Below are 14,952 nucleotides of genomic sequence, written 5' to 3' on the forward strand. Positions count from 1 at the left end.
AATTTAGTTCAAATAAAACGCAGCCCCAACAACCAACTGACCTTTCAAGGGCTAGTTGTTAGGATTTTAGGTCTCTGTAAAATCCCTTCTAAGTTTGGGGGGGTGGGGGTGGTGAAATAACTGGAAAACTGTCTCCTAAACAGGACAGTGGTAGAACTACAAGCAAAAGTCAGAGCTGTGCTGTGTTTTGTCAGCACCCTGCCTTCCTTCACAGTGGGACCTCTACTAAAATGTTATTTTTTAAAATCACATGACCCTTTTCACTCTTCCTGTGAGAGCTTGCTTCCCCTGAGCCTCAGATCACTGGCTTGAAAGGAAATCATTTGAGTACCTAAAGCTTGGTAGTTTACTTAAATTGAGTCATCAACTCATACATCAAACAAAAAGGCTAATTATTGCCAAAACATAAACACACTTTTTATTTACAGCAGACCTCAGTAGATAATATCTTACCCAGTTCTCAAGCATTCTTGCTCTACACCGTCAATAAAGGTGCCCTCTACCTGTGACATTCACCCTGAAAAATTTAATGGCAACACTTTCTGACTGGTTCTTGTGCTTGTCTATAACTTGTTATGGCAAAGGAAATTCGTATCATGACAAGATCTTTCATGATTATGAACAGTAGCTCAGCAATGGAATTCTCCTTTATGGGCCTGTTCCAAGAACTGTCAAAAAAATCTTTGAGTTCAAGCAGGACAGTTTTGATGACCCCCTTAAGTGGTTTAAAGAGTCCAATTTCTTTGTCAAGGTTCTCAGAGAAAGGAGGCAATTTCTCAAGGCACACAATATTAGTCCCCAACCTATCGGTCACTGTTATGAGACAAGCCTTGAGAGTCTGAGGGCTGAGGTCTATTAACTGCTCACAAGATTGATAACAGGGGAAGTTGCAAAGGAAATGCTGGATTTCCAATCAGTTTGACTATGTTTTACACTTCTTGCAATACCCCACAGTAGAACAGATGCTGCCCCATACATGATATTTCACCAGAAACTATTTGTCATTTCTAATTTCATAAACAAAGCAAAAGGTAATTGCATCTGCACAAGCCAGGAAGCTGAAGCCCTTTCTCTTTTAACTCCCACTTAGTCTCAGCTCGTGAATTTCTCTTCTGCTTGATCAGGAAATTAGAGCAAATTATGTAGTTACCACAGGCTGTGCAGCCATCATACATATATAATGTTTAAGTAACAGTGTTTAAATTTTTTTTTTTAGGGTAAGCTGGTATTACTCTAGAGTAATAGTATCCAGTCTTTTCATCTCCTAAGTAAGATTGGTTCAAAGGTTTCTTTGTATTAGGGTCTATAAGAAAATGCAACCCAAATATCCCAGGGAGGAATTGTGCAGGCTCATGCAAAAGCACTGTTTTGTCAGTGTTTCCCATGTATCAGACAGTACCTCAGCTCTTCCAAAGAAAAAGTTAGGTGCAGCTAGAGGTTTTCACACTGTTGGGAAAGCAGTCAGCTTGCTGTTCCCAAAATGACTGACAGATAAAAGTAGTTTTCCCCAGTGCAGGCTTTTGCCTACACAGGGAAGTGGCAGGAATTTTGATGCATTTTCAAGCCCAACCAGTTCTGGTACTGCAGCACATGGTCAGACAGGTGGCCACTGACTGGGCCCAACATCTCAGCTCTTTTACCTGTTCCAAACAAATATTCCACACTACCACAGCCAGGCTGCTTTCCCCCACATCACCATGCTCTCTGATCTTCACAGTGGTTTACTAAAGCTTTGCTTACATCTCTTTCCAAGTAATTAATTTTGCAGTTCATCTAATGAGTCCCTCAGCGTTTCTTTTGCTATAATGTAAGTTAATTCCCATGCTGTGACTACACAGCTGGCAAGTACAGAGAGAAACCCTAAACTGTATGAGGCTGTAGGTCTCAGAGATAACTCCTAAAATGTGCCACTAATAACCAGGCATGAGAACTATTTTAACATCTATTATTTATAAATATATAAGAAACCCCAGAATCAAAGATTAGAACTCAATGAGACAGGCATCATGTTCTTAGCATTGCTTACCCTTCAGAGCAGATTTTGCCATTTCAATGCAATGCTAGAAGCACAAGACGTTCAAATCCACGTGACAAAATTAATCTACTGAAATATTTTGACATATCAGAAGCTCTGAAGATCTGACCAGTGTTAATTAAGAATCTTGAAAAGTCCAAGTCTACAGACAGAAATGGAAAAGCAGGCAATGCTCAGTTCTGAATGGTGGAAGCACTGGCAACAGAATGGTGATATTATTTCTCCCCCCCAAAAATTATCTATTTTTTTTAAGGCTGAAAACAAAGTTCACTTATTTTTTTTGGCCATACATCAATGCTCATATCATAGTTTTAAATCTGACATGCTACTTCAGAAGACCTAAGAAACAACAGTCCTATTTATATTGGAATAACTACTTATGATTTGTAACTGGTCCCGAGTTACATTTTAAATGTTAATTAAAAGCTGGTTTACTGTAATCACCTGGGGTCCAGATTTCTGGATTCTGCGACATTTGTTCTTCCCTGTCTTGACACATGAACACTTTTTAAACACTTGCCCACCACCACTGCAGCCTCATATGAGCAGTTACCTACTGCTACAACAGCAGAGATGAAAATAATATGTAATACAGTTACTCTACTTTTGCCCAACTTGTGTATCTTTTTGCACTCTTCACATTTCTTTGTTTGCAATCTGTATTCCAGCCTCTTCTACTTCAGCCTTTTATATTCTTCCTTCAAAATACCCTCCTAGTATATCTATACCCCATTTCATTTTTTCACTTGAGTCTCTCCACCCTCAGTCCTGTGGCAGCACCTTTGACTTTGCCCACCACTGATCTGATATACTAAGACTTAAAAGGAATTCACTTTTATAATTTACAAGATACAACTACAAACCTTCTCTGCATCAAGGTTATGAAGTATCTTAAAAAACATTATCTGGGTCAAGTACAATTTATGTTACCTGCTTTTCTTAATTCTTTTTGCATTTCATAAGAGAGCACAGCAGATAATTTCAGATTTAAAGCGAACATGAAGGAAAACCAAACATTGCACTAGACTGTTACCATTCTACCACAACATCAAAAGAGTATTATGCACGTCCCAGAAGTGGTGTAAGAGGTGATTTATTATTTTGGACACTGTACTTGTTATAAAGATACCATGTCTGAAATTAATCACAAGCTCATAAAGCCTTAATTATTCATCCATACGCTCTGTTCTAAAGGAATCTTCCTATATTCTTCAGCATATTTGATGGCCAGTGCAGAGTTCTGTAGCACTAAAATCCCTTGCAAAGATTCAAGTGAGCAAAACCTTTTCATCTCATGTTGTAATGTCCTTATGTTGATCACTCCAACAATTTTCAGAGGTGCGCATAGAAAAAAGGGTAAATGTAAAGCAAGCTCTTCTACAAAACCTAAAAGTAATGTTTCTTTCTTTAATAAAAACCTCTGTAGTATTGACTTTAAGTAATTAAATGAGCTTCTTCCTTAAATATGGCAAAATTAGCTGGCCATATTATCCTTTAGTCTCCCTTCCAAAGAGTCTTCCTGACCTGAGAAATAAAAGATGTTCCCAGAAAAAAAAAACCTAAACATGTGAATGGAGCAGTTTAAACTGAAAGTAACTGCCAGATGGTTTTGATCAAGGTGGGCTCTTCCAATGCCAGCAGCCATTTTAATGACTGGATGATTAACGAGAAAACTGTCGATTGTCTGATTTCTTGCTGATGTGTTTGAAGATTTTTGCTTTGTGGACACTCTTGGACTTCTGGTAACCAAATCCTCCACCTCCACCTCTTTTCTGAAGTCTTCTGCCATGGTTGCTGTTCACATCTGAAGTTTTATTGGTTAAAGAACTTAAAAAGGAATAATTTTGAATGTTGTTTTTTTGGGGTTTTGAAAGGGTTATTAATATGAGGAAAAAAATACCAGCATTATACAAAAAGCTGAGTTGCATAACTATAGAGGAAACCAGAACTACGTGCCTGTGGTTCTAAATACTCCTGCAGTTGTCCAAAGTGCTATTGCTTCAAGTTCCATCCACTGCCAGGTCTGACAGTAATCTAGATACAGCCTTCTATTTCATGCTTTTGCCCCTCTATGTCAATATTCCACGACTAGGAAACATAAGTGTGTGCATTTCCATGAAAATAATTTTGCACAGAGGAGAACAGTACTTTGGAACACGTGTGCATTCCAGTATCTGCTGCCCCACAGCAACTGAGGCACACACAGCATGGACATGCACCAAAATACAGATGCTTGTAGGCAATTTTTGCAGTTATAGCATGTGCAATGTAACATTTTCTTTGATAAGAAAGAGCATGATGGATTCCTACCGTTAATAGCAAAAAAACCCCCACAACTACAAACCATCAGAACCTGAGGTAACAGGAATTCAGTAAGTTGCACAGAACACTTATAATGCAGAAATTCAACTCTGAAACAGTAAAAGGATACTGAGGTCAACAAACGGAGGAACTTTAAAACCAAATGAAAGGCTGACTTTGGGAAGATCCAAATTATTGACATTATAGATCTGCTTCAGAGAATGGGAGTCATAAGCTCTAATGTAAGCTTTGTATGCCTCCTGGGCTGACTTGTGAAGGAAATAGTTCTTCTCTATCAGTTTTTCCAGCTGGTCAGAGAAAAAAAAAACAACCAAGAGTCACAAACAATTATATCTGTAAAGTCCATACATAATATTCCAGCAGATTATTTACTCTGTGAGTGGCAATGACATTCTCTATTCACTTCAGCAAAACTGCCCTGTGACAGCAGAGTGCACATACAGGTATCAAATGCTTTTATAAACAAGCAGAGGGACAAAAAAGCTTGAAGCTGAATTACATTACAAACAAAGCCTCAGCAACTATTAAATTTATAGAAATAATAAAAAAAAAGTTAATCAAGAAAGAGAATACAACTGCAGCCACACCATGAAACTATGTGTATTGAGAATTAGTGGACAATGACAATATACTTTTAAGTCTAAACTCCACGATTCCGTGCAATTCTGTACAGTCTTATCCATTATGGTTCAAATGCATTGTAAAATAAGAAGTGTTAATTCTAAGACAAAAATGCAGATACACTAGTGTAGACTGAGATATTTGATTTGTTGTGGGCCAAGTTCCCAATTCTCATTAAATCAGAGTGTCTCATTTGATGATTAACATATGTTAATTCAGCAAACTAAAAATAAGTTACATTAGATACCATTATTTCCTGATTATTCTTAATTAGGAACTTCTCTATGTAAGGATCAGCTTCTTGTACTTGCTATTTTAAATTTAAGTTACTGCAAAGAAACTTCACAGATCTCTTATCAAAACAATGATTCACAGAACTCACAAACAACAGAAATTCACACCTACAGAATTATCTATGCTATTCCACTCAACTTTGTGCTCCATGGTTATTTTTGTAGCACCAGAGCACAAAGCAGGTTTAGCTGATGCTGGGTTTTATTAACACTAGCTAGTTAAAAGTACATATGGACTACATACTAACATTCCTAAGTTTTGGTACTGGGTGTATTTCTGCATACTGAAGTCTGAGAAAATCATCTTACAATACATACATTACTTGCAACTAATCTAAACATAAGTAATTACCTAACAAAACCCCTATCTGCTAAGCCAGATAAGAACATTTTGTTCAAAAGCTGAAAGTAGGTTGACATCACTGTCATTTTGCATCACTGTTATTTTGTTATTTTGTGATGTAATGTAAAAAACAATTCTTAAAAGCCAGTTTGTACTGTATAATGATGACGATTTAGTACTAAATATTAAAATTCATCTTTAATTTCTAAATATTTTCTTGCTTTACTGTCATTGAGGGTAGGACGATTTCCTGCACAGTGCTCATTTACAGGAACTTTCCTAAACAAGCACATCTATTTGTGAACTGCAGTCGTTATAGGCTGTAACATTCTCCATGAAATATAATATTCAAAGTAATTGTAGTACAAAGTCATTTCATACCTGAGACTGGATGTCTGAAATTTTTGACCAAGAAAATTCAAATTCACTCAGTGGTACCTTAAAAGCAAAAGAGGAAATGAAATTTCAAAATTATTTACACTCTGTATATAGTGAATGTGTTTAAGACCCAAGACAAAAAGACCTGCTAGATAACAGAAGATTTCTTTTTTAACACCACACCTATATCTGTAAAGTGCTTTTACATCAATATGACAGTATTATCACTTCCTTTAAGCTGGAGTAATAAAGATGCTCAGTATGACACCTTCTTTTACCACTTTTGCTTCAGAAATTATACCACTTTAAAAGTGGCAAAACAAGACTATAAGGAGAGCAACAAAAAAACTCTGTGCAGCTCTAACATATTAAAATGGTTACACTCACGAGAAGGTTACGCTTCTTCTGGAATTTAATAAATTGAAATTGATCTTTGAATAGTAAAAAAGTTCTTAAATTTAAAAACCTGATGCACAGTAAACAAACAAAAAACCCCATTAAAATGTAGACACAAGTTTACCCTGGCTTGTTTTAGGTATCGTAGAAAGCCCAGTTCTTCTGGTCGTAAAATGAGCAGAGCATGACCTCTCCCATTTATGCCTCTGGCAGTTCTACCAACACGATGAATATATTCCTTTTGGGAAGAATAAGCAACAGTAAATTCAATCGGTCTTAAAAACTTGCAATAATCAAAGAGCTTCACAAAAAACACCCAAAATTTGACATTAATATAACGTAACATATCATTCATTCCTTCTTAAGACTTATTCTTGGCACTGACACGTGGATGAGGGGAAACCAACTGCCAAAGATGCAAAGCACAGGTATGCTGAGACAGAACCCTTGGCTAAAGTAATTTACCTTTTACTGAGGGAAAAAAATCTTAGTCTGCTGTAATTGAAAATTAAACCTTGGCTTTGGTGAACTTGCTGTGTATATTTGTCAAAACTTCTGAGTTTTTTGAATTTCACTTGTGTATAGTAGACATTTATTCAAATCAGAATATTACTTTTTAAACAAAAATCAAATTTCAACTGGAAAAGCTGTTGAGACTCAGGGATGCACACGTAAATTCACACTCCTCTTGAAAAGCATTTTGTTGTTTAGCTGATTAGATTTTAAATTAATTTCACAGCAAAAAGAATGTTTTAAAAAGTAAGTTTTAAAAAGATGATAAAGGTCTCAGGAGCAGGATTTCCTAGGAAGTGGTGAAGGGAAGTGAAAGAAATCAGTGGCTGGATATGATCATGGCTGAATCCTGACCTCTCTCAAGTAGGAGTTTCAGCTTTTTTCTGCAACTACGTTTGTAGTTAAGATTTGATTTCTTTCTCTCTTTCCTTAACTTACCTTTGGATCATCTGGAGGATCATATTGGACAATCCAGTCAACTTCAGGAATATCCAATCCTCTGGCAGCAACATCAGTGCACAGTAATATTCCAGATTCTGCATTACAGAATTGGAAAAAAGTTGTAGTACGTTTGGTTTGCTTCTGCTTGCCCTGAAAGGAAACAATCACATGGAGCATGAAATATCAACCAAAGAAAGCTAAATTTGCCAGCTGGTAAACTTAAATACAATTTCTCATTTCACATATATATTATTTTATACATATAAAATAATTTGGGGCATCTTTCCAAATCTTGGTTTTGTACAGACCAAGCAAGATCATTTCACAGTGAAGAAACAAGGAAAAACTTAAACAGCACAGGGCTACACAAAGTGACAATTCACAGAGGTTACAATGTATCACCAAAAGTATTAAAAATTAAAAATTGCAAAAACATTCTGTTCAGGAGGGCTGCATAAATGTCTGAAGTTCAGAAAAAGGACATTTGCAAGTCTAGCAATATGTTAAGAGTGATTACAGGTTAAGAAGCAAACAACCAAACAAAACCCACACTTGTAACAGTTCTATCAAAGAATAGCAAAAAAACCTCCCAAAGAACAAAATATAAAAGGACATTTGTGGTTAGTTACAACTGTTTCATAGACTTTCAGTCAATTCTTTGTCCTAAACTATGCATTTTGTGGTTTTGACAGAAAAGTTACAATGCTCATCCAAATGGTAAGAATTGGCATAGCACAACCAAACATTGCCCTGGACTTAGAAAAAGCACCAAACACTTCAGGATCAGAAACTTTGGATTTCTCTGACAAGAGCTTTACATCACAAATTGAGTTTTAGTGCTTGTGAAAGGTGACCTCTTGGAAAAAAACATAATTCTTTCTACACACAGAGCATAAATTAATATCATAGTTCAGCCTAGTTAAAAAAATAGCAAGTTTAATTACTGAAGTGTTGTTATTAAACAATCTTTGCTTTATCTCCTTTCTCTACAGACTAATCAGGACCATCACCGGTTTTGTGAGTAGGGTGTCTGTTTTTTTAGAAACTGGACTGAAACAAACAAGTCAAATGTAAGGTCAGTAACAACTCCCAGGTACTACGAGATTAATTGAAAATAAATTAATGAATAAAACACTTACATGAATGGCCAAAACAGGCAGATCAATATAGTTGAGTAATTCATAGTGGTACTTCACTGACATACATGAAGAAAAAAATACCATTAGTTTCTTCTTCCGATTCTTCTTGAGGAATGTGAAGAGCAAAAGGAACCTTTTTTCAGATGGACACACTACATACCCCTGGAAAATTTTTAAACATTATTATATACGGAGAATTAAGGAGAATAATTCTGTTTCAGCAATACAGTTAAATCAGAGAAGGGTTATGTTGCGAAACAAATACACCAAATAGTTAAACAATGAAATATACCTGTAGCATATCAATCTCTAGTCACTAAGGTGGAAAATACAGTTATAAAGACAACTGGAGCTTGTGCATGTAACAGGAACAGACAAGTAACTATATTATTATTTCATGAGGTTTTATATCATCTGTCCTGCAAACATTGACTAGATGCAGGTACCTTACCAGAGTTTGCACTCTGAATAAAGTCTTTTAGGCAAGTGGATGGCTTCTGCCCACTAGGATGGTAAACACCTCTTAAGACAGCATTTGTACAACCCCATTAATAACACAGAGGAATTGGTGTGTTCACAAATCATACCCCTTCTAATGTTTGTGCTTTACCTGTTCAAGACCATCTACTGTTGCTGTCTCCTTGTTATCATCAACCCCAACATACAGTGGCTCTTTCTTCAGAGAGATCTTTGCCAGATCTTCAACCTTTCTGGTTTGTGTAGCAGAGAAAAGCATCGTCTGTCTGCGCTCTGGAAAAATATTTATTTTGAAAGACAGCCTCACTTTTTAAAGGAGAATTCAAATAGCAAGTCCATAAAATACCCAACTGAAAACTACCCTGAGCAAGTCTCTTACTTTTTTTCAATTAAATTCTAATTAAAACATACTGCTACTGACAAACAAAGAGCAGTGCAATTGCATTATGGATTGCACAGGTTGTTTACTTAGGCTGGCCCCACTTCCACAATCCTAACAGCTATAAAATTGCAATATTCTCCCTCTCTGGGAAAATGTCAATATCATTTGCAATCAAATTTAGACACAAAGCAATTATTTAAATAGAGACTGGCCTTGTAATTCTACCTATTAATTGATTTAATTTCCATGAATATTAAAATGGTTTTGTGTAGGAAATCTCCTGCCTGTCATCTCTCAGCTCCAACACACATCCTGATCCTACAACATTTTCTTGTTGCACAGGTACATGGGAAATGCAGACTCAGCCTGTTCCATGTCACAACTTCAAGAACAATAGCAACGGTTCTTGATGAACATTCAGTGCCACCATCTTTGATTTTTTGTTCTATTTTGAAGAGTCTCTTTTAAAATACAATTTCCTTTCTAACACAATGAAAACAAATTAAACTCATGTAAAGTAAATATTTCTTTTCTCTATCAATTCCCACTCCACATGTAATTTTCACGCTCTTCCTTCTCTTTCTCTTTTTAGCACTGTTCATTAACATTCTTCACATGATGTTATTTATTAGATTTATATATAAGCATTTTAAGCATGTAGATCTGAATTTTAATATTTAAGGTGTGGAAACTCAAAATATTTATCATTGGGTTTTTTTAATGCACTATTTCCATGGGTTTTTTTTCTGCATTTTTAAAGTTTGAAAGGAGAGAGCCTTGTTGATACTGATAAAGTGTTTAATATAGCAATTACAAGGAATAACTAAATGAAAAACTAGAAAAAGAAAAATTTTAGGTAAATACTTAAACTTCCTTAAGACACTGGTCTTAGAGGTATGAAAAAAACCTTGAACTGCAAGACAAGATCTTTTTCCTTATAGTTAAATCTTATTAGGAAATAATGAATTGCAAGAAATAAACAGGCAGAGGAGGATGAATGAGAAATATATGAGCAGAATTATATCTCTAAAGTGCATATGAAAACTCTGTCCGTTAGATAAATGAAGTTAAACAAGTAATATATACTAGGTATTAGGAAAAAAAGAGTAAGACAACCACTATGCAGTTCATTTACAAAACTATAAAATTAATGACTTCTCTTATAATACTTGAGTCAGAAAGAAGACATAATGTTAGTCAAGTGATTTCTAGGAAAGGCTGATTTTTTTGTTCTTACTTGGTAAAAGTTTTATGATCTGTTTCATTTCTTCTTCAAATCCAACCTCCAAGATTCGATCTGCCTCGTCAATTACCAAACACTGCAAGTTCTTATACATGAAACCCGGAGTGTTCTAGAAGATTAACAAATTCACAGTCAGACAGGGACAGGAGTCACATTTTAATAACACACATTAGACATCAATATTGTATCTACCTGCATATGATCCAGCAGCCTCCCTGGTGTTGCTACAATGATGTTGATTCCATTTCCAAGCTTCTGTGCTTCTGCTGATCTGTTACTGCCCCCCATTATCAGACCATAGGTGTGAACATGATGATTCATGAGTTCTTTAAGAACTCCATAGGTTTGCATAGCAAGCTCTCGAGTAGGAGAAAGAATAATGACACCCGTTCCTAAAAAAATACATCAATGAGAGGAGTAAATTCCAACTCATCCAGTCCCCTCCTAACCACGTCCCTAAATGGCTGAGTAAAATTCAGTTGTGAAATGAAGAGCCTTACCATTTCTAGGCATGAATTTCAGCTTGTAGATGAGCTCTACTGCAGGAATGAGAAATGCAAGTGTTTTGCCACTGCCTGTTTTTGCAGCTGCTAAAATATCCCTGTGTGGAACAGAGTTAGAAAAAGTATTTAGATAGAAAAATAAGTATTTAGTTGGCCATACAGACAAAAGAACAGTCCCACTCTGAACAATGTTGACACTGTAGAAACCTGACATGGCTTAAAGGAGACCATGTGGAGTTGGTATTAAGAGCTTGGTGTCAGATGCAGGTCACAGCAATCAGTCACTCTGCCTCTGGTGACAGTGTCTTTGAGACACCCTAACAAGACTAATGAAAACAGGCTTCTCTGCTTCCAAAGCCAAAGGCAAAGCCGCTCCAGGACCTTACTCTAAGTATTTGTTCAGATACAATAATGACAGACTTTCTGTATTAATGACTATAAACAAAATACATAAAACATAAGAGAATGCATTAAAAAACCCCAACAGTTTAGCTGCAGAAAGTCATATTTCAGGAAATGGCCTCAAGCTGTGCCAGGGGACAATTCAGGTTGGACATCAGGAAGAATTTCTTCACTGAACAGGTTGTTAAGCATTGGAATGGCCTGCTTAGAGAGGTGGTGGAGTCACCATCCCTGGAGGTGTTCAAGAAAGAACTGGACATAGCACTCAGTGCTATGGTTTAGTTGAAAAGGTGGTGTTGGGTCAGAGGTTGGACTTGATGACCTTGGAGGTCTTTTCAAACCTTAAAGATTCTATGATTCTTTTCTATGATTCATGTACTTAGCTTGCTAGCAAAATTCACACAACATTTCAGATATGAGAGTGATTAAAAAGACTTATTTCTTACCTGCCTTCCAGAAGAGGCTTAATACTTTTATGCTGAATTTCGGTCATGTGTGTAAACCCCATGTCATTTATGCCTTTCAAGGTATTCTCACTGACAGCACCAGCCAGAGAAGCAAAAGAATTGTCTTCAAAAGCACCTGAAGTGAGGAGGAAAATGAAAAATGTTTAAACTTATTTGTTCAATTCCATCTGTCCTCTGAAATTACCCCGTTAAAACTGACCTATATAAAAAAAAAATCAAAGGGTTTTTTCTTATTTCATTCTGTCATAAAATCCAAAGACATTAACAAAATACTCTATTAATGTGGTACTAATAAAACTACACAGAGCTAGTAAGAATGAACATGAATCCACTGCTCATGGTCAATTTATTAGTTGTATGCTTCCACCTTGCTCTTCATGGATATTTTTTCTCTACAGTTAAACACACGTGTATATAGATTTAAAAAACACACTTTCACTAGTAATTTTAAGATTAAGAGGTGTGTATATAATGCAAATTCCCAAGAAGAGTAACTGGAGGACAGCTGAACAGCTGCTAATGTCACATAACCATAATTCAAAAAACTGCATTACAAAGCTCATTTGAAAACTGCAACTTGCTCTGGAAGAAATTGTTAGACCTTGGGCTTTTGCACACACATGAAAAAGAGAATACAAGATACCTGTTAAACCTAGTGGTAAACTGGGCACTTCATCCTCCTCCCCATCCTCCTCTTCCACTTCTTTCTTTCCAGAATTCTGCTTATCTCCATTTTCTACCTCTGCAGATTCATCTTCTGCAGTTTTTGCTTTTTTGGTTTCTGTATCTAGAGTGTTGTTTTACAGAAGACAAGTCAGCAATAAAAAAATCACATTAATAATGAAAAACCATTCCACAGACTGCATCTCCTTTAGTCTCTAAATCACGTACAAAGATCATGCCTTTCTGTTAGGTGGAAGGGCCTAGAGAAGGGGAGGTAAGGTTTCTATTGAATTTTTCTAAGGCACAGAGCAAAAATTACGAAGTCCCTTCCATACAACCCACTTTGCATAGTAAAACAACGAAGCTTAATGTATATGAGATGATACTTTCTGTGGAAACAAGATAAATTGTCCTTAAACAAGTTACAAAATTCTTTCCCATCTATAATGCAGACATCAAGTTTCCAACATAGTCTGTGCTCAGAGTATGTGAAACATAATGTCTCTGTTGCATTTTAAGTACCTGAATCCTCAGAGGATGAAAGCATCTCTTCACTGGCATAACCACGATAAGTGTCACAAAAATCAAATACGTGAGGAATAGAAGCTTGAAAAATATATATATATACATGACCGTATACATATGCATATGTAAAAAAATACATGAAAACCTAGCAATATTTCTGGGGTGCTATTTTTTGGGCAGTTTTCCAGTATACTTTAGTTTCATAATGTACAGATGTTGCTAAAGGCTGGACATGTTGCTAAAGAGTCGTACCGGCTGCACAGCCAACACAGAGATCACCCATCAGTCAGAACTCTACTCTGAAACACAGGATGTACATTTGCACAATAAACAAGCAAAACATTCGAACTGAATGTTACCAAGCAAAATTCTATGCAACGATTACCTTGGCTGCTACCGGTTTAGAATGAATTAGAGTTCAAACACCACAGCTGCAATAAAAGAGGTAATGCTGAAGATCTCTGGGCTTTAAAACACTCACCAGATCGGCACATGGCACGGGGCGGAAACCTAAGGAGGCGCTTTAGGGGCGCCCAAAAATAACCCAGCCCTGGGAGACAAGCTGTATTTGCTAAGACAACGCACCATCTCCCGCATCAGCCGCCGCTTTCCTCTTTTTCTTCTTCTTTTTCTTCTTCTCCTTCTCCCCGCCGCGGGGTCCGGCAGCGTCCGCAGGCTCCGCGCTCTCCTCTATCTCCGCGGCCGCCGTTGCTTCCTCCTCCTCCTCCAGGGGTCCCTGGGAAGCCGCCTGGCCCGGTGAGGGCACTGTAGGGCGCGGGGAGAGAGAGAGGGAAAGAGGGAGAGAACACAAAGTCAGAAGCGGCTCGGCCAGCGCTCAGCCGGGGGGAGGCTCCGCCGTGCCCGTACCTGTCCCCTCGGCCGCCCGCAGCTTCAGGTTCCGCTGCCGCAGCTTCAGGTTGCGTTTGTGGATCTTCCTGCGGAGCAGCCGCATGGGCAGGTTGCTGGCGGCCGCCGGCACCGACATCGCGGCGGTGGCGGCCCCGCTGTCCCGGTACACGTGGGAGCGCCGCGTCCGGGACCGCCGGAACCGCCCGCGGGGCCCGACGGGAGCCCGGCAGCGCCCTCTGGGGACCCGGCGGAGGCAGCGCCGCCCGGGCCCGTGTCCGGGCATGGCCGTCAGACCCTCCCGGCCTCGGTGCCCCGCCCAGGCCCGCGCCTCCGCCGCCGAGGCGGAAAATGGGACGGTTTTCCCTTAGGAAGGGACCCATCTGCCCGATGGTGGTGCCTCCGCTCACGATTACGGGTGTTTAACTCCAACGGGAGAAAGAAACAGAATCACGGAATCGATTAGGTTGGAAAAGACCTCTGAGATCGTCAAGTCCAACCTATCTCCAAACACCACCGCGTCACCGAGTGCCACGTGCAGTCTTTCCTTAAACACCCCCAGGGACGGTCACCCCACCACCTACCTGGGCACCCCATTCCAATGTTTAATCACCCTTTCTGTGAAGAAATTCTTCCTAATGTCCAACCTAAACTTCCCATGGCACAGCTTAAGACTATGTCCTCTCATGCTGTCACTTGGTGCCTGGAGAAGAGCTTGATCCCCACTTGGCTACAATCTCCTTTCAGGGAGTTGTAGAGAGCGATGAGGTCTCCCTTGAGCCTTCTCTTCTCCAGACCAAACAACTCCAGCTCCCTGAGCTACTTCTCACAGTACTTATGCTCCAGACCCTTCTCCAGATCTGTTGCCCTTTTCTGGACTCATTCCAGCGCCTCAATGCACTTCTTGAACTGAGAGGCACAGAACTGAACACAGCACTCAAGGTGCAGCCTCATCAGTGCTGA

The 14,952-nt window shown here is 38.4% G+C and overlaps 1 protein-coding gene across 1 annotated transcript; it reads right to left on the reverse strand.

Moving 5' to 3' along the window:
- Window positions 1-392: 392 nt before the first annotated feature.
- DDX18 (DEAD-box helicase 18) lies at window positions 393-14,128 on the reverse strand. The gene is made up of 14 exons (XM_027637201.1): window positions 14,011-14,128; window positions 13,729-13,908; window positions 12,599-12,742; window positions 11,935-12,070; window positions 11,084-11,184; window positions 10,776-10,975; window positions 10,578-10,692; window positions 9,092-9,231; window positions 8,482-8,643; window positions 7,340-7,492; window positions 6,513-6,626; window positions 5,996-6,052; window positions 4,467-4,644; window positions 393-3,839 (listed from the first exon to the last, which is right to left on the reverse strand). The coding sequence occupies exons 1-14, from the start codon at window positions 14,126-14,128 to the stop codon at window positions 3,697-3,699; spliced, it is 1,941 nt and encodes a 646-aa protein (XP_027493002.1). The 3' UTR covers window positions 393-3,696.
- Window positions 14,129-14,952: the final 824 nt, after the last annotated feature.

The sequence above is a fragment of the Corapipo altera genome, unplaced genomic scaffold (genome assembly GCF_003945725.1).
Source record: "Corapipo altera isolate COAL_440 unplaced genomic scaffold, ASM394572v1 45, whole genome shotgun sequence".
NCBI lineage: Eukaryota > Metazoa > Chordata > Aves > Passeriformes > Pipridae > Corapipo > Corapipo altera.

Coding starts and splice junctions, on each gene's coding strand:
- DDX18 (XM_027637201.1), bottom strand. CDS start 14,128: ATGTCGGTGCCGGCGGCCGCCAGCAACCTGCCCATGCGGCTGCTCCGC. Junction 11,185..11,934: donor AAGCCTCTTCTGGAAGGCAG/GTAAGAAATAAG, acceptor TGTTCCACACAG/GGATATTTTAGCAGCTGCAA. Junction 4,645..5,995: donor TTTCAGACATCCAGTCTCAG/GTATGAAATGAC, acceptor TTCTCTGACCAG/CTGGAAAAACTGATAGAGAA.